The sequence below is a fragment of the Indicator indicator genome, chromosome 23, assembly GCF_027791375.1.
Source record: "Indicator indicator isolate 239-I01 chromosome 23, UM_Iind_1.1, whole genome shotgun sequence".
NCBI classification, from domain to species: domain Eukaryota; kingdom Metazoa; phylum Chordata; class Aves; order Piciformes; family Indicatoridae; genus Indicator; species Indicator indicator.
Genome location: NC_072032.1, coordinates 4,888,340 through 4,912,624, shown reverse-complemented (window position 1 = coordinate 4,912,624; position 24,285 = coordinate 4,888,340). Strand labels below are relative to the sequence as shown.

The 24,285-nt window shown below is 42.2% G+C and overlaps 1 protein-coding gene across 1 annotated transcript in view; it reads right to left on the bottom strand.

Moving 5' to 3' along the window:
- Window positions 1-423: 423 nt before the first annotated feature.
- Window positions 424-24,285, bottom strand: part of SORCS2 (sortilin related VPS10 domain containing receptor 2) — a 535,405-nt gene continuing 511,543 nt past the window's right edge. The window contains exons 20-28 of the mRNA XM_054391420.1: window positions 19,781-19,914; window positions 18,328-18,451; window positions 15,812-15,924; window positions 14,096-14,221; window positions 12,382-12,481; window positions 10,833-10,935; window positions 3,005-3,162; window positions 784-863; window positions 424-447 (exon numbers count right to left, since the gene is read on the bottom strand). Coding sequence (XP_054247395.1) covers window positions 424-447; window positions 784-863; window positions 3,005-3,162; window positions 10,833-10,935; window positions 12,382-12,481; window positions 14,096-14,221; window positions 15,812-15,924; window positions 18,328-18,451; window positions 19,781-19,914 — 962 coding nt within the window. The remainder of the gene's footprint in view (window positions 448-783; window positions 864-3,004; window positions 3,163-10,832; window positions 10,936-12,381; window positions 12,482-14,095; window positions 14,222-15,811; window positions 15,925-18,327; window positions 18,452-19,780; window positions 19,915-24,285) is intronic.

Genomic DNA, 24,285 nt, shown 5'->3' with positions numbered 1-24,285 from the left:
TGAAAAGTCCCAGCCTTCCACTGAATACCTCAATTAAAAATATAGTTAAAAAGTTACAGTTGATCCTTCTAAAAATAAACATAAAGAACTAGAGCATATACAGAAAAGAAAGAAGAAGGTGGCATTGAAGGTGCCTAGGGCTACAAGTTTGCTACCACAGCTTGAGCTCGATCGTGACAAGTTCTCAGGCCATGGAGAGAACGCAAGACGAATTCTTCTTCTCCCTTGGTAACTGATGATGAACCTTTTTCTCCATGGGACTGATAAGAAACCTCCCCTCCAGCAGCATTTACAGTCAGATTTGCAATGTTGTGACATCACCAGGGAAAAATAAATCGCTATAGAGAAGAGTCTGTCGGGGGTTTGTGTTCAGCTGTGAGTATCAGCTAACCAGGTAACTGTGCATCTCTCTGGAGTTGATGCTCAAAACCACGCCTGAGTGATTGCCTATGAAAATACAAAACAAAGGGCCAGCATTAGTGTATTTCAGTCACTTCACAACGAATCCCCTTTTTATTTCAGGGACAAGTCAATCACATAAAGCAAGTGGCTTTATCTAACCACAGGTCAGGTGAAGGTGCAACAGCTCCGTGTACCTACAGCATACTTTTCTCACAAAGCTTTTTGGTCATGGTGGTGGATTTGTGGTGAATTCCTAGGGTTTCTATCCCAGTGACAGCAAAAGTTGGTTCCCTTTGTGGCTTAAAAAGGTGTAGTTGTCTGGAGGGGTGCGGGTGAGGGAGGAGAATGGAACCTGAGGCATCCATTCGACATGCCACTGACCTGGGACTGGACACTGACCGGCATCAGCAATAAGGGAACTCTGTAGCTGTTCAAGTTGCCACTTCTCCCAGAAGGAGTCACTGCAAGGTAATGGTGTTGAGGAGTCCCAAGGTGGGGGTTGCGATAAAGTAGGCAACATAAAATATATAGAAAACAAAAAAAGTGGATGGGTGAGTCTGGGAATACTGTACTGTGGAAATTCAAAAGTTATGAGAAGAGAGAACAAACAGAAACCCAGGCCTGTAACTCCCTGCTGTGCACGGAGCCGAGGCTGCTACTGACAGCTCCCAACAGGGAGGCAGAAAGCTCTCCAGAACTAGAAGGGGTCTCCAGAGCATTGGAACCTTCTGCAAATCAGAATTTAGTATCAAGCAGGGATAATACCAGGTTTCATACTCTAGCCAGATAAAATAGAAGAGTATCATTAACAGGAATATTTCCTTGGCAGTACTGAGCAATACCGGAGCTAGCGGGAAGTACTGCAAGCAAGAAAACAATGCAAGGAGCAGAAATGGAGTTTCAAGTCTTAAATAAATAAAATCTTGTGTCTAAAAGCTGCACAGTAGCTGACAAACACAGATGATTATGGTCCACAGAAATGAACTCTTTACGCTCTGGTGGAAGCGCTGCTGGTGCTGCAGCTTGGCAGAAGCACAAATCACCTCGAGATCTGCATTTGCTAACTGCCTCAAGTTTCACATCAGAACATCATGATCTTGCACTCTTTAACCCTAATAATGCTCTGCCTAGATAGAAGAGCTATTTATTTATCTCCAAGCAAGGAGTGCAGGGCAAGTAGAGATTATTTCTGAATGTGTTACAAATCAGGGCAGCCTTTCTTTATTCCAGCATCCCCAAGCTGCCTTAGATAAATAGGCCATAAGGGATTTTCTACATTAAAGGAAGTTGTGCTTTTGTACATTACTAGAGGTATTTGAATGCTCCACTTTAATAGGCTTGTCTGCAAGGACTTTGTTAGCATTCATCTTTCTCCTCCAAAGACCCTGGAGATGAGTTGATCAAACAATTTTAACACAGACTTTGTTTTTCCAGGGTTCTTTTTGGAACCAACTCTGGTACAGTCATGAGTGCAATCAAGGTCATCTTGCAAAACTGAATGAAAACCCAGTGATAGTCATATGCAAAGGCTGTCAAAGAGAAGACACAAATAAACAAAGCAAAGCAAGAGTCTGGATTCTTTGCTTGTGTTCAAAGCTAACACCTCCAAGAAGCTAGGGAGGAGCACACAGTTCAAGTGAAAATAAAGACACTGACAACAAACAATAGAGGTGAAATCCAAGATAAAGAAAACTCTCTTCTGCTGAAGTTATGTCCTGCCCCAGGCTTCCCTCTTGTGCAGCTAAAAAATCATCCTGCTGCATGTGTACACGAAGCCATTACAGTTGCCTGTTACACCATGAACCTACTGCTACAAATTCCAAAGGCTTTGGGTTATCTGATTTATTGTCACAAAATGTATAGAAATGGAACTGGGAAACTTTTCCCATTATCCTACATTTTTCGCTGTGACCTGAGAGGAGTCTGAACACGATGCTAAATTTGACAAGAAATGAACTTTATAGACCAGCACTCCAGGTTACACTGGAAAGAACCTCAGGGTGCCAGGATATGCTCTTCCACCTGATACTGAGACCGTTCTGTGCAGGTGTTTCCCTCATGGGCTCCTTATGACCACCCCATGGATACTAGAAAGTTGTCAGCTAAAGCAGGGAAGATTTATCACATTTTTCAGAGGGGTTATTTTCCTAGAAATGCAAACTTTAATTGCCACTGGAACACGATGGCAAATACAGCAATGGATCTAGATACAATCCACCTGCAAGCATGAAAACATGGACTCTACAAATCCTCCTGGCCTAAGCTCAATGTTTCACTAACTGGGGGCATTATGGAGTTAATTCAGCTGCGAGCTATCACATCCAAAAGTAAGTTCTCTCAGAAATTGTCCAAGCAAGACTCCTGACATTCAACTGTACTCAGTCTGTACTCGTGCTCTACCTAGCACATCATCCATACATTAGCCTGCATCACGTGCAAGCCAGAAGACAACTGAAATAATCCTTTGTTAGTGGTGCACTACCTGCTTCTTCCTGAGACTGAGGAACAAAAAAGAAGAAAAAAACCAAAAAGCTAAACCAAAAACAACCAACCAACCAAATTCAATCACTTGTGAAAATGTATAAACTAAAAATGAAGTTACCTCTTGCGTTCCCTAGCGTTTGAGAGTCCAGATCATCATCAATAAACTCCTCACCCTGGATGATGTTCTGGGTGTCCTCACTGTGATTAACAGGGCTTGTCATCTCCTGCTCTTTTTCGTTGTGCATCTGGGCGTAGACATTTCTGCCTGGCAGTTTCCTGCATCAGACAAAGAGAAAAAGTCTTGTGATGGAGTTCCCCCATGTGGTACAGACGCTGGCACCAGAGCAGAAATGCAGCAGACCGAAGTCATTCCAGAATCACAACACAGCACCAACCCCTCCCCTTCCTTAATTTTGTGTTCACAACCTAAACTTCTCAACTCCTTCTTCCCAGTCACAGGTTTATGTAACTGCCTTGTCTCGATGTTCATACCAACACACTAACTGTGTACCAATTTCTGACTAAGATTGACAGACAATGAGCAGTCCTGGGGGAAAAAAATTACTAAAAACACAGAAAAACTGTTTGAAGAACTCAAGCAATAGAAAGGCCCAGCAGGCATTCACTCCTGGCTCCAAGTGTCTCCACAACAATTAAGCTGGGTAACAATCATCATTGCATCTCTCTGGTGAGGTGGGCTGATACTGAAGGGTGACAGCATTTCATATTCTATCAGGTTTGAGAAGACAGAAGCCATAGAAACACATGAGACAGGGAATGGAAAGAGAGTAGAGAATGGAGGCCAAGACCAAGGGGTAAGGTGTAAGGTAAACAGGATCAATAAGGGCAAAGACGACAGGGCAGGTTGATGAATTTAAGTGGGCAGTACTGAAGAAGAAAAAGTGCAAAGCCTGGCTCAGCACTACTGGGAACTGTTGAATTGGACAAAAGTCCCTAGAGCAACCAGCATTTAATTCACTCATTCATTCAGAATCACTTTATTGAATGGCTCTATCAGCTCAACTGAACAATGAGCACCATGGCTCAGACTGGGAGGCTTAAGACTCAGTACTGATAAAGAGTTCTTAACTAGATTAACTTAAGTTAGACATTGTAGAATCAAAGGCAATAATCAGGACCTTCTAACTCTGCAGCAGAGTTTATGGTTCAAACACTTCTTGAGAGCCATACCCTTGGCTGTAGCTGCATTCACCTGCAATCTGCCTGGACACCTAAGGACATCCTCTCCTAGGCACCAAGCAGACACTTCTGATTAGGGAGCTGCAGGTTGTGAGCTCTGTTTCCTACACTGCAAGAAGCAGTTTGACAGCTTGATCAGCATGACAGCAGATCACAGCTGTCAAAGCCTGTGCTTAAATACAGATTATTGCCACAGGCAGGCAGCGAGAAGAAAAGAGAAAATTGGTTTGAACTGCTGAGGTTAAGCTGTGGTTCTTCCAAGCTTCTTTAGACAATGAGAAAATAGAAAAAGTGACATTAATTTGTAGGCATCTCTCTAAACCCAACCATCTTCTGCTCCATATTCTGGCAGCAGTGTGATGTCTGGATAAATAGACAGGTTGCTTGGTTTCCCCCAGGCTTTTGAAGTTGACCTGTCTTTCAGTGACATTTCAGAGGACAGGTTCTTTACCAGGTGGCACCATTCTTAGTTTGAGATAAAAGTTACTGCAGCAAACTAGTTTGAACTGCATCTTCCAATGCATCAAAGTAATCAGCATAAACTGAAATTGCTAAATAATGCAAGGTGACTAAGGAGGATCTCCACCCTTTCATGTGAGCTATCCAAGAGGTTTCTTGCTCCTATATATGCACACACAGATAAAATTAGATATATAAAATCAAGGATTTTGTCCCATTATTTAAAATCAGCACAAAGAAAGGTATCTGATTGTTCTTGCTCTTTTCTAGGTCTTGGTGAGCATGGAGTAAAACACAGGAATAACCAAATGCAAGGACCAGGATGAGAGAAGGTCTGAGGACACAGTGCTCTGCACTATTGCAACTACTTCAACAGGTCCAAGGGCTCCTCCAACACTAACATACACATAGTGCCAAGCCTTGCACCATTCTTCTTCCAGTAACTGAATAGAAAAAGCCATGGGAAGTCTGACCCAAGAGTTTAATCCCAGCAACACAAAATGCAAAGCACATTTCTAAGAACAGAGAAGAAGATTATGCCATAGTTCCTTTTGGGGGTTTACTCTTCAGCTGCAGAGTGCATGTGCTTCTCATCCATCACTGCAGACAATTACCTCTGCTGAGCTGCACTCCATGGTTTACATTTTTAGTTCCTTTTGTTTTCTCTGCGGCATTTTGTTCCAATCATGAAGAAGAAATATTCATGCCTGCTCTGAGGACCATAAAAATATGAACTGGAGCCTTAATTCTGCACAGAACTAGTAACAAACATCACAGCTTTCACCAGGTCCTCTAGGTCCCACATCTTTTACAAGACATTCTAGAAAGTGTTAGGTTTTTTTTTCTTTCCTAGTCTATATTCACAAATTCTAATCAGTTCATATCTGAGACCCTTTGCACTTAATGTTCAGCAGGAAGGAACATCAGGAGGTGGATGAGACATTGATTCCCACTCATTTAAACTCTCCAGTTTATTTGGTTTTCAGTCCCTTCCCTGTGGAGCCAATATTCACTGGCCTTTATGCAACTCAATTTATTTTCCAGAGGTTTGATTAAGACTCTCTAGTATAAAGAACAGGAAGGTATTTACATGGCAAAGAATGTGGGATAATGCAGCATTCTCTTGGACCTTTAACAAAACTAACAAAACTAATAATCCATTAAATACAACACTTTATTGAAGTGCTGTGTGGATTAATGTGCAGATGACTGACTTCTTTGTGCTTTAAGGCACTCCTGATTTACATGGCTCTTTCATTTCAGAAATCTTCTCTGCATGCTATCACTTTGTTTTCTGAGGAAGGTTTTTATGAAATATTATGGATCATTAAATTAGTGCCTGTTTTTTCATAACTAAATGCCATGCATTGGGACTAAACTTGCTCTCCTGGAACATAAAAGTAGTATAAGCAAGGTGGGGGAGAAAAAGATAGCTTTACTTCAGAGACTGAAAATGAGAGAGTAAGGCAATGAGGCAGAAAGATAATACAGTTCTGCTCCAGCTTGTGGGAATGACCCAGGAGGGGGCTCATTTACCTAAAGTGGGACTTGCTAGTAGTGAGAAGGAAAGGAATAGCCACAAACTGGTGTACATTTGGCTGAAGCAGATTCACAGTGATTTGTGAAAACAACATTGCAGCTCTCAGTACACTGGCAGCAGTTTGCATACAAATTAAGAGCTGAAGATTTTCATGCTACTGCTAACTGTTCTTAACCAGCCCAAACACCTAAGCAGGAAAGCCAACTATTTGCCTTGGTTTGGCTATTCTGATATCCTCTTGTTATACACAAGTATAAAGAAAGAAAATTATGATTTCACATCTTCCACTACTAACATGATGATTGGAAGGCAGCTTTGATGTGGCTAAAAGACAACATTCCTTTCCTCCACTTTGCCTGGTGCAGACACTGCTATTGACCTTCTCTAGAATGCTGTCCAGGACCCCACACCATGGAAGCTTGCATTAAAAGGATGAAGAAATCTTTTCTGGATGGCAATTTGAAACCCACAAAAAACATCAATCTTGTTTCAAAGGGAGTGGAAGAAGTGTGTTCTTAGTGAACCAAATTTAGTAAAGATGGTATGGTATTAAAAAAAAAAAAAATCTATATCTGCAGGTCCCAGTTCTGCATTAAAGAATAGATTTGGTTTCTCAAAAATATTTTCCAGCTGCTTCATGTTGTTCTGGTCAAAAGAAGCAGCTGTAGCCCATTGTACTTGGATGCTTAAACAACTGAAGCATACTCCTGAGCGTTGTAACACATTGCTTGAGGCATCAGATAGGTGATTTCCACACTCAGAAAGCAAGAGCAAGGAAAAGGCAAATTATTCTTGCTTGCCCACCATCCATACTGTCTGCACTGCCACTTGTGCCACAGCCAGTGCCAGATTTAGCAGCTGGGGTGCTGCCTCTTGCTGCCATGCTGAAAATCTCCCCCCAAACTACTTAAACCAAACTTTGCCCTTTTGTGGGGTATGACTGGAAATAGTTTTTAAAGGCATCAAAATTTATCATTCAAACTTCAGTTCTGTTCAAGGTCCTTCACCACCTTGGTTCCTCCTCTTTGGCTATGCACCTCCATGCTCCTCTTGTAGTGAGGGGTCCAAAACTCAACCTTGCAATGTTTGCAGCTGTACTGCACACAGGAGCAGAGGGCAGCAGTCTTCCTGCTCAGTGCTTCAGTATTTGGGATTAGAGCACATCAGAACCAATGTAAGCCATGACAGCTCTGATTATCCATCAGACTCCACAATTTTAGTGTTGATTAGAGTAGTGGGAAATTACACAGTTTGAACCTTCTCTTTCTAATGGGCATTCCTTCAGGAGTGAGGAGACAGCCTTGGGTTTGACTATGCGTACAACAACTCAGCCAAGATCCCATTACCTCTGTACAAATCTGCCTCTGGTTTTGCTCTACCCCTCTATTTAATTAGATAAAACACTCTCCTGATTTCTTGTATATGAGGCATCTGACAAAATCTTGCTTCTGCAGGACTGTTATTTTTAGATTAATGCTCTCCCCCAAACTAATTTTCACAGAATCAACCAGGTTGGAAGAGACCTCAGAGGTCATCAAGTCCAGCCTATATTTTGTGAGCCTCTTGTGATGAACACCAAGTTTTAGCACTGGGTAGTGCAGTTCTCAACCAAAGAGAGATTGAACAGGAGCAGCAAGTTGTTTCATCATAGCTGTCCTGACTGCCCTGAAAGATTCATGAGAGAAGCATGAGTTTGGTCCCCAATGCCTTGGCAACAGCATCTTTAATCAGGAGGCAATTCTGCCTCACAAAATTGGGTGTAAATCAAGACCCAAGTTCTTACGACATGAACTTCAGAAACCATCCAGGCAGGGAGGGCAGGTGTGAACAAGGGGCAGGCATGAGCAAGGGGCCTCATTATTCAGCAACCATTGGGCGGTTTGGGCAGGTTTCTCCATTTCCGATCCAATCCCTACTATGGCCTACACAAAAGTCTGCTATTTTCTCTTCACTTTTCAACACAAGCTCTGAACACTGCCTCTGCTTGGTGAAGAGGGGTAGAATACTCTCAGGTAACCTCCTTGCCAAGGCAGTCACCATCTGAGCTGCAAGCCAGTCTTTCCACCTTCCATCTTTCCAGGTATCAGCCTTAAGTAAAGAACTGCTCTGTCCTTTGGGCCAGCAAAGAGACAGAATAGTCCAAGGCAATCTTATAAACCACCTGCTTTGCCTGTGCTCTGATGCCAACTGCAAGTCCTGTAGACTCAATTAGTGTAGTGCTAAAATTAAGACTAATAAACATTTCTCTGTCTTGGGGGGAAAAACTCTTAACTCTTCTGAAGGGAGTATCTGACTAACAGTTTATAGAAATGAAAGCACCAAATGTCTTCCATCTCCTCCTTAACTCTGTGAACCCCACATAAAAGTTATGGACAGTAACAACGTTTCAGCACCTTATACATGTGTGTATTTTTTATGTGACAATAATTCATATTTATCTTTGCATGTGGTGTTTGAGTTACCATAGAATCACAGAGCAGCAGGGTTTGAAGGGACCTCTGGAAATCACCTAGTCCAAGTTCTCTGCTGCAGTAGGTTCACCTAGTTCAGGCTGCACAGGAACATGTCCAGGCAGGTTTTGAAAGTCTCCAGAGAAGGAGTGTCCACAACTTCTCTGGGCAGCCTGCTCCAGGGCCCATTAAGTGTTATTCTGCTGAATTTATGCCCTAAAAGGAACAGTTTTTGTTCCAGCAAATTAGTTTTTAATATAAGGCATATAATATTGACATGCTGCCTTTGCTCCTCGGAACTTGCAGCCTATCTGTAAAGGACACTCAGTTTCATAGCCTCAGTCCCTGTGGACCACTTTGTAAACTTAGATACTGACTGTGCTGACTTTAAAGGGACTGTGTTCACTAGTAAGTTCTCCACTGGGACCCAGCATTTGACTATCCATCTTTATAAACACAGCAAAGGCTTTGTAAAAGGGATTAAAGATTTAGGTGGGAGAGTTCACAGGAAGCATACACTGAAAAAGTGATTTTTCAAAGGCAGCACCAATTAGGTGCTCGATATTATTTGAAGATCAAACTGCAAATGAAGGATGCAACCAGAGAAGCTGTCATCTTGGAAAAGCTTAGCAGGAATATTTTGACAGAAGTCTGTCAAGTACCTCAGAATCAGATAGGATATGGACTAAAACTGAACACCCCTGCACGGTCATTCCTCAACGTCAAACAGCGGTTTGCAGGCTGCTGAGAAACATTTGAACGCAACTCACAAGTCTCCACGTTTGCACCCAAATAAAAACCCAACCAAATTTAACTGCAGATGATTTTCACAAATTATGTAGAGAAGTATGAGAGACATTAAAGCTCACAGTTTGCAAATTGCACTGTAATTTCCTTCTTAATAAAAGCTCTATCTATACAGCAATGGTTCATTGGGCACTTTCAAAAGAACTCAAGGAAAATTATTTTTTTCTTCCTTTCTTGAATATTTTACACTTCTTTTGCCATGCAGCAACTGTGTCTGTTATTTAATTGCTCCCATTTCAGAACTAATAAAAGATATAAATCATACAGCTTGCAAAAGATATCACCAGCAAGTTTTATGCTTCCACACTATGAACAACAATCCTCCATGCACTGCTACTGAAATAAAACAATTACATCACATCTAATATAGCAAAGTATATTTTTATTCAGTTGTAGACAGTCTGATACAATGAGCTGTGCTTTATCCTTTTCAGCAATCAGCCACTATGGGCTCTCAGAAACCCAAGTGCTGTGGTGAGAAGATGAAGAGATTCTTGGGAAAGGGAGGGGTTTCCTCTATTGGATTCAAACCTCTTTTCTAAACAAAGTCTTACTTAAATGCTGTCTGTGCTCATTGCTCTCACTGACTCAGTGCCACCCTCAATTTTACTGACTTTCTGCATATTACTTCACTGCATATTACAAATGAACATCAGTCTTTAAAGAGTGAGACAAATGAACAGGCACCCTCCCTGGAGTAAGGACGTCAGGGTTTGATGATGATGATGAAGGCTTGCTTCCACTATGATCAAACGCAAGAGCTTCTCAATGCCCACGAGATACAAAATTAACAAGAGCTCAGCCAATGATTACATGAACTCATCAACAAGAACAGAATTCTTTGAATTGCACAGCACCCTAGCAGCAATGATTAAAATAAATTGTAAAGACCTCTCAGACTGTCAAAGACCAGCAGGGGATTCTGTCAAGTTTGAGAAAAGGTGTCTCAAAAAGACCGCTTTCAGAATTATTTCTCCTCTCGATGCACTCTAGTGTCAAATTAATCCTAATCTATCTCCACCACTCATTCCATGTGGCATTGCCCCAGCAATTGAAACGTGATGTGAGCAAAGAGAAACTCCCAGGAGCTCTGTGTAAGGATAAAATGATTTCTTTTTTAGCAAATCAGCATTGCAGACGCACTCACTGTCCCGATCGCTTTAGTTTGTTCATAACTGCTAGGAGCAATGAGGTAGGAATTAATCAGGACTAATATTTTAGCTCAGGTCTCTTTCTTGGTGATATTATTTAGACAAGCTGAACAAATTCTCTGTAATTCCCATGTTGCTGCTATTTATGTTGGAAGACAGCAAGGGAGAACAAGCATCACTGCAGTATCTTGCTCCCTGAAAAGTTCAGAAAAACACAACTTTCAAAGCAGTGGACTTCTTGCAGTTCTTCAAGAAATCTCTTTTTCAAACCTCTGTTTTCCTGATATATGGATAAATTACTTCTTAAGATGTCTATGTTCTTGCTGAAGGCTTACTTGCCTTTTGAACTTGTAGAGGATGAAAGCCCCCACCACGACTAGACAGATAACGAAGAGAACCACGATAGCCCAGTAGCCACTGCCTCCTCCAATCCTCTGAGCATCTGAAATATGAAACAGAAGAACAGTTTAGCACGTCCTCTTTCACATCAGTGGCATTCCTGGGCTTTCTTTTCTACTTAATTGTCAGGTCAAAATGATTTTTTGTTATTTGTGTGACCCTTTTCCTTTTCATCTGTAGGTTCTTCAGAAAGGAAACCACACAAAATTAATTGGTGCCTTGTGACTGAAGGACAGAGGTCCAATTTAAAGACAAAACCAAGAACCAACACAAAGCACAAAACCCTAAAGATTTAATTATTTGCTTACTCACTGGATTTTTTTTTTTTCTCTCATAGGAAATGAACACACACCCTAAGTACATGCATTACAGAAGCAGAGCTGTATTAATTTCACAGAGGAGGAAACTAAGGCCATGAACAACAAACTCAAGGCCATGCTTGGTGAAGGCTGGAATGAACCTGAGCTTCTTTCAGTCCCAGCATTTGCTGCTGGCTAAGGACTCCTTCACCTTTGAACTCACTGAGGTACCACAGCAGAACTGCAGCACCTTGCTGCATTACAGAGCAGAAAAAGGAACTTTGCCTTCTACACAGACTTGGCAGGCAAAGCATCACAACAGCATTTACACAAGGGACTGTGGTCAGCTGAGCTTTCTGCCACGACACACTGAAGCAACAAAGGATATATGATGGGTTATGATTCACAAGCAGAAATTACAGCACATTCTAACACAAAGCTCTGTCAAAGCTGAACTTCCTGGTTAAAAGATCATTGTAATGTACCTCTGTTCAAATACACACATGTATGCACACAGACTCTCTTCAGTTCCCAGGCACATCGAGAATCCAGAGATGCAGGAAATGCATGCAAATAACCTATTTCTATTTATTCTACAGACAGAAGCAGCATACTACTGATCTCAGGACAGGATTAGCAATGTGGAGACCCTGCCATAAGCTTCATGTCACGTGGATTTGAAGCTCAGAGATGCCAGGCTACATATCCCAGACCCCTGGAGCTTTATCTACAGAGTTAATGGCTGAAGCACAGACATTGCTTTCTCACCAGGTGGTGCAGCCAAAGTGCTTCAGCAGGCAGTGTTTTGGATGAAAGGTGGGCTCCTCCTTCAGAGCCCTGCTCTGTGTAACATAGGTGTTTAGTTCTGACAGGGTCACACAGAAAACAGCAAGAACCTTCTGAAACAAATGATGAAGTGTGGCAGAAGCAAAAGGTGTAAGAAATAGTTATTTGGTGGTGATGGTTAGTGAATGCCAAATGAAAACCTATCCATATATAGGTGTGTGAGTGTGTGTCTATATTCACACAATCACACAGGTGTTTGTGTGTGTCTGTGGCACAAGTACAAGTTAGTCTGTGTGTGTGTGTGTGTGTATGAGCAGGCATATAGATCTACATTAGTATTTTCTCTTTATCAGAGCTCAGACACCCAAAGGTTGGTCTGTTGGGAGTTGTGTTTAGGTATTTACCTGAATCGGAGTCGGCTAACGTCACCAAGACCCAGTATCCTCCCCTCAGGAAGAAACTGATGTTGTGTGCATTCAAGGCTTGCTTTATAGCCTCTATTCTCTGAAAACACAACAGAGAGAATGTCAGATGTCTCAGGCTCCACTCCACTTTGGGAGACTCAGTGCTTTATAAAGGAAAACCTCTGGGTCATTAAACAGTAAGAAACTCCAAAAGCATTTGTCAGTGGTGAGCTGAAATCCTAAAGGAATTCCATATTTTAAAATATTGCAAAACTCCACAAGCCATAAAAGCTAAACATGTCAAATCTTTCTAGCTTCTCTATATCTTCTGCTAAGCAAAGGCTTTATGTCTTTCCAGCATGTGACAGACAGCAGCATGCCATTTGCATACACTGCTGGGTTTGCCTTGCTCATAACTCACGCAGTGCACAATGCATATTAAAAACCCTCCATTCTTTTAACCTATCAGAACAAAATCTATGATGTCATTTGAGAGTTCTTGCTATGAAAAGGAACTGCTGTTTGATAATGAACTGCATGTCATAATTCACCTCACCTCCTTCCCTATGAGGGGATGCATTCCATTTATACCTATCTGTTAACAATACTCTGTAGACACATCCATCCATCCAGGTGGAAAAAAAAAATCAGGATTCCTCATCTTTTTCTCCAGTGGATAAAGCACAGCAATATCTGTCCATGTTTTATTGGAGAAGAACCATTAAATACACCATCATATCCTAACCCCAGAAGAAAAACTGTCTGATTTTCTCTCCTACTTGCTTGTGTCTTCAACATGGGCAATTTTCTAAAAGATCAAAGCCAGTTTTACACTCTATGCTCTATCATTTTGGATACAACATCCCACAGGATGCCAAATTAGAAATCTGCTTTATATCCATGGAACCTTCACCAGTAACTCCTTTATGACTTTATCAATTACAGTGCTCATCTTTGACAAAGCCTTTGCAGAGTAACAGAAACCCCTGCAGTCTCTCTCTTGTTATGGACAGAAACTATACACAAGTTGAGATTCAGATATTTTCACTCATACTGAGCAACATCTAACTTCTGAAATCATTCCCCTGACTTTATTATATCTTGGGGTGGGAGAGGATGACTCAACATAAGGGTGATGTGAGCATAGCCTCAGTTATATTACAAGCCAATCACACCTGATAGCTTCTAAGTGTTTACTTTTCCACCCCCCAAAGTCTGAAACCAGAATGGATATGACAACTGCACTGATGAGCAGCCTTTAAAGAGATGCTGGCATCACTGTGTTTAAACAGTCACTTTGTTTCAGCTCATGTTCATGGCACACAATGCAAGTGGGACCAGCACTTTAGGCTAATCTGACTGTCAGTAAGTGAAATTACTCAGCTGAGATGGTTCAGCCCTCTTTAGAACCATCAATGTTCCAAACACACTCCTTGCTCTACCAGATCTTCACAGACTGCTGTACCATCATTGTTGATTTTCTTTAACAAATAGATATTCTTGAGAAATACACCAATGCCAGTAAGCACTGGATGATGCTGGTCTGTACACTGTCAGCCAGCAGCCATAACTCTTCCTAGCTACCAGGTGGGAGTGAGATCTTCACACCGTTAGGAAGCACCTTTTAATTTCACATAAAAGCAACGGGAGCACAGGCAGTGACTGCAAAACAGGATGAAGAGTGGCTTGAGCAGACATATTCTGCCCTGGTTACCTTATCACTAGTTACACTTCTCCTGTGTTTGGGCTGGTTTGCTGGCAGCAGCACATGCAGGTCAGCAGCTGTGGGCAGACCTGGCTTCACCACCGTCACCAGCGCTTCTTCGGGCGTGTTGGTTTCCTGCAACACAAAGGACAATGTGCTCTGCACTTGAGAGAAGACACACAACTAACCCCAGGTGTCTTTTAGTCTTTGCTGTTCAGATCCTTACTATTTAGAGAGGGTTCCAGCAGCAGCTAAAACATGAACAAAGCCAAACCCAAAGTAGCTGAAATGTGAGCTGCTCTGTAGCAGCATCACGGCAAGAAGCACAAATGAAGCGGTCTGCAGTTTTAGCAACACTCTGCAATGTCTGGCCAGTGCCACGGTAACACAACAAACATTCCTAAGTGATTTAGGGGCATCCGTGGGCCATTCAGACATTTAGTAGACTTAGAAGGGCATATTCATTACAGCTAAGTTTAGCTTAGGAGGCTACTTTTCCATACGTGTTTAAGGGACAGAAAAGTTTCCAGGGTGAGTTTAAGAGCACCTAAGATTCAGCTCCTGGAATTGTAATGAACACCTTCATCCTCCACTGAAAATCAGCTGCAAGCTTTTCATATCAGGTTGTGCAAATACTGCTTTTAGTCCCCAGTTCCTCCATGTATTGTAGAATACAGCCACACTGTTGAGGATGCCCCTGCTTACTGCAGAGGGGGTTACACTAGATGGCCTTTGGAGGTCACTTCCAACCCAGACTATTCTGTGATTCCTGTAGCCTTTCCCTAACAGATTCAGGAATTCCACTAAATTGTCCATATTCTTTTGCAAATGACTTAGTAATGAATAAAATGTAAGGTCTGTTTGATTAGGAAGTACACAATTTGACAAACTCTTCTTATGGAATAGGTTTAAGTTGGCAACAGTGGGAAAGTAATTTGACATTGGATGCAAACCTTCGGAAAGAAAAAGAAAAAAAAAAGGAAGGAAACAATATAAAGTCAAAATTCCAGAACCTGATTTGCACTACTGCAAACCCAGGAAAAGCCAAAGGATTAAAAATCTAAACATTTTCAAAGCATTATCAACCTCCAGCTCAGTGCTCTTGCCTCACTATAGGCAGCATGTGCACCCGAAGAGCACAGCTCCAGAGCTCACACAATTTTCATGGGGTGCTCTTCCCTTACCTCACAGTACTGCTGCATGGCTTTGTACTTGATTTAACTTATAGGATTCAGCTGCTTCCCATCCACATTTCCTTTGTGAACATGATCTACAAGCCAGCTGTATGAACCACGTGCCTACAGATTGCATTTCATTTTCAGAGCTCCACAAGTGGCATTGTGGCTTTCTTTCTGCTTTGTTTTTACACACAGGCGATGTCTCTGTATTGCATGGCATCCTCTACCTAACTTCTAAATATGTCACATTCAAGCTACTCTTCCTGTTCTGGAGGCAGCAGTGCACCTACCCCTAATCCCACAGAGCAATATTTAGCATTAACTGCCAAAGAGGCTGTGTTAGACCTAAACTGTCTATGTTACAATATCATCATCTACAGCCAGCACGTAAAAGCAACACTAGGCCCAAACTTGGCTGAAGTGTGGCTCATGAGGTTTGCTTTATTATTTTGCTCTGTCCCTTTCTTTCTAAATGAGGAGACATTAACTTCACCTTCAAGCTTTACAGCTGCTGAGGGAACATTTTATGAGCAATCTGAAAGAGCACCTTTGCCAGCAGTTGTGTTACCACCCGCCCTATGTCTTCCCTCCACTCCGGGATGTTGGGGTTGTACGTGTCCAGGTGCTTAGTAAACTTCAGAGGAAGGACATGAAAATGATCTAGAAAAACAAAACCAAACATTTTTGAACAAGCAACAAACCAGGATGCAAAACTGGCTTTGCAGAACTGAAAGCTGCAAACACGTATTTGGCACAAGTTGCTGTGCAGCACCGCAGTGTCTGGGAACCCTGCTGCTCTGTGTTGTGTACTCTGCATGCAGCAAGAGCACTCTCCTGTCAGGCACTCCATTTCTTTCTGCATTTTCACCAACATCATCAAATTTGTGCCTACAGATAGAAAAGCAGGAAGAAAAAGAACAGAAACCCAAACCCAAAGCAGATTTACATACATGCCCTGGAATCCAGAACCTTGCCAGCACTTTTTTCTTAGGACAATATAGCACACAGCTATGGTTAGTTTCTCTTATTTGTAATGGGAACCATAGAATCAACCAGGTTGGAAGAGACCTCCAAGATCATCCAGTTCAACCTATCATCCAGCCCTATCCAATCAACTAGACCATGGCACCAAGGGCCTCATCCAGTCTTCTCTTGAACATCTCCAGGGATGGTGACTCCACCACCTACCTGGGCAGCACATTCCAATGGGCAATCACCCTCTGTGAAGAGTTTCCTCCTCACACCCAGCCTATACCTCCCCTGGCACAGCTTGAGACTGTGTCCCCTCGTTCTGCTGCTGGTTGCCTGGGAGGAGAGCCCAACCCCCACCTGGCTACAACCTCCCTTCAGGTGGTTGTAGACAGCAATGAGGTCACCCCTGAGCCTCCTCTTCTGAATGCATCAGTGGATATTATTCTCACTGAATCATAAATATACAGGTTTGCCCATTACATGTTTCTGTTTTCCATGTAAAATGAATACATTGCATACTCCAAAAGCTAGCTATGAAAACATGTAGCAGGAAAGATATGACAAAGGCTAAGTGCTGCCCTCTTTGAAATCACAAAAACAAGGTACAGCCACCCAGCTATGAGTGTTGAAAATACCTGAAATACTAGAGATAGAGTGTTTCATAGTAAACTATCTCCAAAATCTTCCCTTTGTCCATACAGGCTCCTTGGATGAACACTTGGGGAACTCAATGTAAAGCAGAGGAAGAGATCCTCTGAGATGCAAGAGTCAAACCTGGCCTCCCCAACACTTCTATCAGAACTGCATTTTAACCTGGATTTGTTTTCCAAAGGTTTCTTTATTTCCCTCATGGCCAGAATTTTCTTGCTCTTGGGATGACTAAGAGCAGGAGGAGTCTTGGAAAGCCAAAGTCCTTATCTAGTCACACTAAGAGGATTATACCTCTAAGACTTCTAGGAAAGTGGATGCACTTATAAGTGGCAATATAAATATTAAATCCATTTATCTTAGGGAAGGAGGAGGTTCATAAAAGCTCCATTTAGCATGAATGTGGGGTTTACCATTATTTTAAATTAGTAAGTACACCAAAAGGAAAAATAACAAAATCTTCTGCAGCAAATGGAGATGTATCATGCTGTGTATTTCATGATATCTGAAGGCTTTTAGCTCTGCATTAAAAAAGAAGCTTTTCCACTTATCTGCAATCCTACATGTGACAGAACAAACACAACAGTAAATAATTTCTCACAGTCTGTTCTGCCTTGTCACCACGTTTTAAGACACAACAAAACACAGCAGGACACACAGTGAAACAAGAGCTGAAGGGTTATTCAATAATTAGAGCAGAGCTACAGTTGATCCAAACTCCCAGATAAACATCAAAGAAATTGTGAGAAAAGGCAATTATTGCTCTTTTTTTTTTGGTTTGTTTAATGCTGAGAGCAGATATGGAACTAGATTTTCTTTTTTTTTTTTTTAAGAGGTATTTAAAATATTTTATTTAGAAATTCTAAGAATCTTTCTAGCCACAGCCCAGAGCACTACTTAAAATGCTATTGCTACATGCAGTGTTTGGGAAACACAGCAACATTTAAAATAGACAGAGGAAACAAAACTGTTTACAAAGGCCTGTAGTGATAGGACAAGAGGCAATGGCTTCAAACTAGACAAGAGGAGGTTTAGATTGGATGTTAGGAACATGTTCTTTACTATGAGGGTGGTGGAACACTGGAACAGGCTGCCCAGGGAGGTGGTTGAGGCCCCATCCCTAGAGATATTCAAAATGAGGCTCTGAGCAACCTGGTCTAGTTGAGGATGTCTCTGCTGACTGCAGAGGGGGTTTGACTAAATGACCTTTGGAGGTCCTTTCCAACCCAAACCATTCTATATTTCTATGATTCCATGAAAACTCTTCAGATGAAACCCCTCCACACCACCACATTGCTTAACTGCATGGAGTTATCGACCTGACAGTTCATTCCTTCCATGTCAAGAACTAAATGTGGCTTTAGATAGAATTTTACACCAGGTCCAGCTGTGTCAGGGCTGGTTTAAGAGGTAGACATGAAACGAACAAGGGCAAGGTCTTACCAAAAACATGGACAACTTTTGAGTCCTGAAGCATGGAGCTCCCACAGGAAGCTTGCACTGTGACTCTGACATCACCTGTCTCAGCAAACTTTGTCACCAGAAAACTGTCCAATGTAAGGAGAGGCTTTAAAAAACAAAGTTCAAAGTAGAATTTCAGCAAGAACCATGAGAATGGTGTCATAAAAAACATTACCCAAAAGCAGTTCACATCAATGATTCAATTAATCAACACTTCATCAGATTGTTCAGATCCCAATTTTCAACACAGACATTTCTCTCCCTTCTTGGGTCCTTTAGAGACAGAATGGCTGCCAGCTGGGGCAAACATGGCATAGAATCACAGAATGGTGGGGGTTGGGATGGACCTCTGGAGGTCATCAAGTCCAACCCCCCTGCCAAAGCAGGGTCACCCTGGGCAGGTCATTTCTTTTGGAACAATTGGTAGAGCATTAGTTTTTCATTCAGATCCTAGTGGAATAAATGGATTTTGAGGCAGGCTCAACAACCTCACATGATCTTACACAGCAAGCCATTTGCCTCAAAAATGTAGGGTATGGCAGAGTTAAAAGGATCAGTTCTGTTGACCATGACCCATGAAAGTGCAGCAGTCCACTATAACCTCCAAGGTGGAGATGAGACACTGTTTCCCAACCACAGACCCCTCTCCTTAAGAGCACACTGATCTGTGGAGCCTGTTCTAGCAATGGCAAAGTCAACAGGGATGGGCAGATGCAGGCACATTTACCAGAAGAAAGTTCTTTGTGCTTATCTGAAAGCATTCCTCTGTCACACTTAGTCTGCCTCATACACAAAACATATCACTTGTCTGTTACTGAAAGAATTACCTTAAAAGAACTTAACCCTGTGAGACCAGAAATATTCCCAACAGAAAGACTTGCATATTTGTTGCTCTAGGATATGTTTATCTAGATTTTCTATCCCCAAATGAATATCACTAGATTGTTTGAGGTAGGAATCCTTTTAGATGTCCTAGTTATCTTTGCTTTCCCAGAAAATATTTATCTACTTGATGAATACATTTGTGTACAGCCCTTCAATTCACAGCACTCACATTATCAACAGGCAAGTGCCAGCAGTCACCAGTGCTATGGTCCCAAATGCATTCCCCTCCACAAGGCTTTTTCCACAGGTAATGAAACAGAATAAATTGGTTTTCCCTCCCAAAAGAAAACAGTTTAGAAATTCAAATCAGTTCTAGAAGAGAAATTTTCCATTTCCACATAAGTATCAATAAAGGGAAGTTAACATCTGCAATGTATGTGTTGGAACAGGGGAAGTTAAGACACTTCTTGCCAGCAGACATAACTGGTTGTTTGGGGTAAAAGATGATCTAAAAGGAGTCCTGCAAGATGGAAGCACTTCTGTAAAAGGTGTCACTCAACCTTTATTGGAAAGGGAAGGAAAATGATCTCACTCAAAACCATTCAGGTACCTGAAGATTGTTTCCTATCCACCAGTAGAAGACTGTCAAATTAGGGTTCTTAGGCAGAATGATGGCTGTCAGGTTCACCTCCTGGTTTCTCCCAACAACTGGAACTGCTTCCAATCTTAAAGCCTGCAGTGGAGCTGAACAAAGTTCACACAAGATGTCATCGAACAAGAATCTATCAATTTATTTAGGCCTCTTTCCCCCAAAGCCTCTCACTTGTACATCAAAGTCCTGAACGTATTTTTCCCTCCCCCATGCTTTTCCATCTGAGATGAAAGCTAGCTGAAAGGACCTCATTTCAATCACCAACACCCCCAGAAAACCCCACAAATTCCTAGAACCAAGAGATGGATCACCAAAATGCACCTCTCTGATGCATGTTTTTGGTGCATGCCCAATTGCAGCAAACATAAGCAAATATCCCAGTTAAAAGTGGAAAAGGCAAGCACAGCGTTTTTCTTTTTCTTTTTTTTTCCCAGTAATAAAAGATAACTGAATAGAACTCTAAGAAATCTCAAACTGCTAAGGGAAAAGCAGAAAACTGACAAAGAACGTTGCTGACTGCTCATTTTCATTTTAAAATGTCAGCTGTTGGGCTCACATCACCATTGATGCATGATTTAAAATAGATGTGTACATCAGGGGACCATCTATTTGCAAATCAAAATAGATCACCTTTTCACTCCAAAATGTGTCCCTCAGTAAGTTTGTTCCTTTCTGAATGTTCACCTACAAAAGGCTGTAAACATTATTATTTGTAGAACAGCAATGAATCATCACAGTGATTTTTATCTGCTCCTGCATGTTGTATTTGGCTTCACAGTGCAGGAACTTCCACAGAATGCCAGATTGGGAGGGACCCCAAAGATCATCTGGACCAAGCTTTCTAGACACCAGTAGAATTTAGCAAATCTTTCCCTTGGAGGTTTCTGAGTGTATCTTTATCAGAATCTGTGAAGATAAAAGCTTTCTAACAGCACAAAGTGATAATCAGAAGTTCTTAACTCAGCTGCACCATCCTGCCAGGATACCAAATGGCTGCTCCAACACACACTCCTTACACAGGGTGTAGCTAACCTGGCCAGTTGTGTGCCATTCTATACAGCTTCTGACTCCTTCAAAGGCTTTCATCTCAGTGCACACTTAAATGTAATTAAAACCAATCTGAAGCCTTTCTGTTACTCTCTTTCCATGAACCGAATCGTTGCCTGCTCACATCTAAACCACTTAGACTGCTCTGATTCAGAGCACATTGCCCAAGCTGTGCACACCTTCCTTTCCCACCTGGCTTCAGCCAGCCTGTGAGATGCCTCATCCCAACTTATCTCTCATTCTGCATTTTCTCTTTAACCACCTACATGAATTCAAGACATGTTGGGTGCTTAAATGAATTGTTTCTTCAATAGCCTCTTTGCCAAAACAGAATGAAAATGCCCCTTCTGTTGCTGATGTCTTGAGCAAAACTCAGAAATTCTAGGAATTCCATTTTCCTTCTTATGAGGCAAATTAAAGAAGCCTGGAGAAGATCTGCATCATTGTTTCAAGTGTGCCATAAATTCACATTTTGCCAGAGGAAACTAAACAGTCTTTTCCAACCTTATTGATTCTGTGATTCTTTGCTCCTGAAGAAGGTTACTTCCTTCTCCAAAATTACCAGAGTGGAAGTTGTTTGGTGCTTGACTGATGACTGGTATTTCAAGTTGCCATTCCCATATACTGAAGAGCTAACAAAAAATTATTGTGTGCCTTGCTTATTTCAATCACTCAATTCCATTGTACATTTGAACAAACTTCACAGCCCCCTTAAGTGTGGACAATTAGGAATGAGGCTGACTTGCACAATTTCTGTTTTAATTTCAGTACAGTTTTCAAAGCTCCCTAATTATTCACACACTACAGAGACTATGGTTTCATGAAAAGGAAAATGCATGCCTAGTTCTTCTTTAGTTCTTTTTATTTTGGGACACCCACTCACATTTATTTAGGGCCATGAAAATGAGCAGGGGGTTGGAGCACCTCTGCTGCAAGGATAGGCTGGGGGGGCTGGGGTTGTTCAAGTCTGGAGAGGAGGGGGCTCTGGGCAGACCTAATAGCAACCTTCCAGAACCTGGAGGGGGCCTAAAAGAAGGATGGGAGAGAGACTGTTTACAAAGGTCTGCAGTGACAGGATGAGTGGCAATGGCTTCAAACTAGAGAAGAACAGATTTAGATTGGATGTTAGGAACAAGTTCTTTACTCTGAGGGGGTGGAACACTGGAACAGGTTGCCCAGGGAGGTGGTTGAGGCCCCATCCCTGGAGATATTCAAGGTGAGGTTCAAGGAGGCCCTGGGCAGCCTGGATATAGTTGGGGATGTCTCTGCTGACTGCATGGAGGTTGGACTGGATGACCTTTGGAGGTCCCTTCCAGCCTGGACCACTCTATGATTTATTCTTTCAGACCTGCTCTAATTTCTTGTGCAGTTCATCAGCAAGTTATAGGTTGTGTGATCTGGATCAGAAAGCATCATCTGGATGACAAGCCACAGTTCATGCAACTGTCCTGCATTACAGGGCATCCCACAGCAACAGAACTTGGCAGGAGGAAGAAATATTCCCTTTACCAGTTGGTCCTGAGAAAATTCCCTGGGAACACATCAGCTGGAGATAGAGTGAAAGCAGGACTCTGAATATTTCTGCTTTCATGGTATTCTACAGTGAAGAATGTCCCTGAAGGCTATTAGTGTTTCTCTAGAATGTAGAAAGAGCAGTTTAATTAGTGCCAGCTAATTTCCTCAAATCTTGTAATGTACTTAAAAAATGAAACAGAGTAAATCACTCAGAAAGGATTTATTCAAGCAGGCTGGGTCACAGACCTCCATGAGTCTCCTAGACCATGTGCAGCATCTGTGGACAAGCTCAGGAATGGACCACATCTGCTTTCAGTGCTCTGCTGCCCCTGCACTCCAGCAGCAAGGTTCCCTTAACACAGCAGTGATTTCCTTTGTGAAAAATTTCTCTGGCTTCTGCAGACAGCTGACATGCTTTGGGTTTACTGCTTATTCTGATACAGGCCACACCAGGAACACACTTTGAGGAAGCAGTTGTTCTGCTGTCCCATCAGGGTTTGCTACTGCTCATCATCCTCTGGTAAGAAATTCTTCTCCCCAGAGAGAAGGATGCTACACAAAGTTTAGTGCTGTTTTTTGCCTGTACAGATCTACTGTTCCTGTGCTCCATCTACTTCTCAGCACTTAGAAGCTCCTAAAAAGTAATGGTGAAGACCTAACTAATTTATCTGAGCTCTCTGGAGTTGTCAAGTGGTTTATAAACCAAACACAGCAGAAAAAAAGAGAATGAAAGTGATGTGGAGAATGCAATTCTGCTAATTTCCATTTGATTTAGTAGGAGATTGGCCATCAGCATTAAGGGGCTGGGCTCCATCTGCTAACCAAAGCAGAAGTGGAAACTCTGGACCCAAGGACTGACTAGCAAAATACACAAATATCAGCTGTCACAGAGCACATGGATCTGTGCACAGCCTGCGGTGTGGCTCCAGTGATTTCCATTGCTTTGGGATTAGAAGGGAAGACACCACTCACAACACAGGGAAAAGAGACACCTGGAGAATGCCAGAGCAGTATCTTTTCCATTTATGCTTCTGAATTTGACACACATCTGAAGACAGACAAGGCAATAGCTGTCTTGAATCTCAAAGGAAGAGGAAAAATTCAGTTCCAGTTATGAGTTTCCCTCTTCATTTCAATTATGAGATGAGACTGAGGTACATTAAGCTGGTGATGGTGCATGATATTCCCATGCCATGCTATTCTTTTACTTTAAATCCATTTGATGAGTTTTTTTTAGGTCTTAATTAAGGAGAGGAAGAGCAGTCTAAGTCAAGTAACCCTGCTTGTCAACATAAATCTATATCCAAGTACCACCTTAAAACTTTGTAAGAATAAACTGTCTAGGTTCTAATATTTCAATAAGTAGCCTGACTATTGGAAAAGCTGAGATTTTCATTCTTCTTTAGAATCATAGAATGGTCCAGGCTGGAAGGGACCTCCAAAGGTCATCCAGTCCAACCTCCCTGCAGTCAGCAGGGACGTGCCCAACTAGATCAGGCTGCCCTGGGCTTCATCAAGCCTCACTTTGAATATCTCCAGGAATGGAGCCTCAACCACCTCCCCAGCCAACCTGTTCCAGTATTCCACCACCCTCAGAGTGAAGAACTTCTTCCTGATATCCAATCTAAATCTTTCTCTAGTTTGAATCCATTGCCCCTTGTCCTGTCCCTGCAGACCTTTGCAAACAGTCTCTCTCCATCCTTCCTGTAGGCCTCCTTCAGGTCCTGGCAGGCTGCTATTAGGTCTTCCCAGAGCCTCCTCTTCTCCAGGCTGACGACCCCCAGCTCCCTCAACCTGTCCTCATAGTAGAGCTGCTCCAACTCCCTGATCATTCTCGTGGCCCTCCTCTGGACCCTCTCCATCAGGTCCATGTCCTTCCTATATTGAGGGCTCCAGCCCTG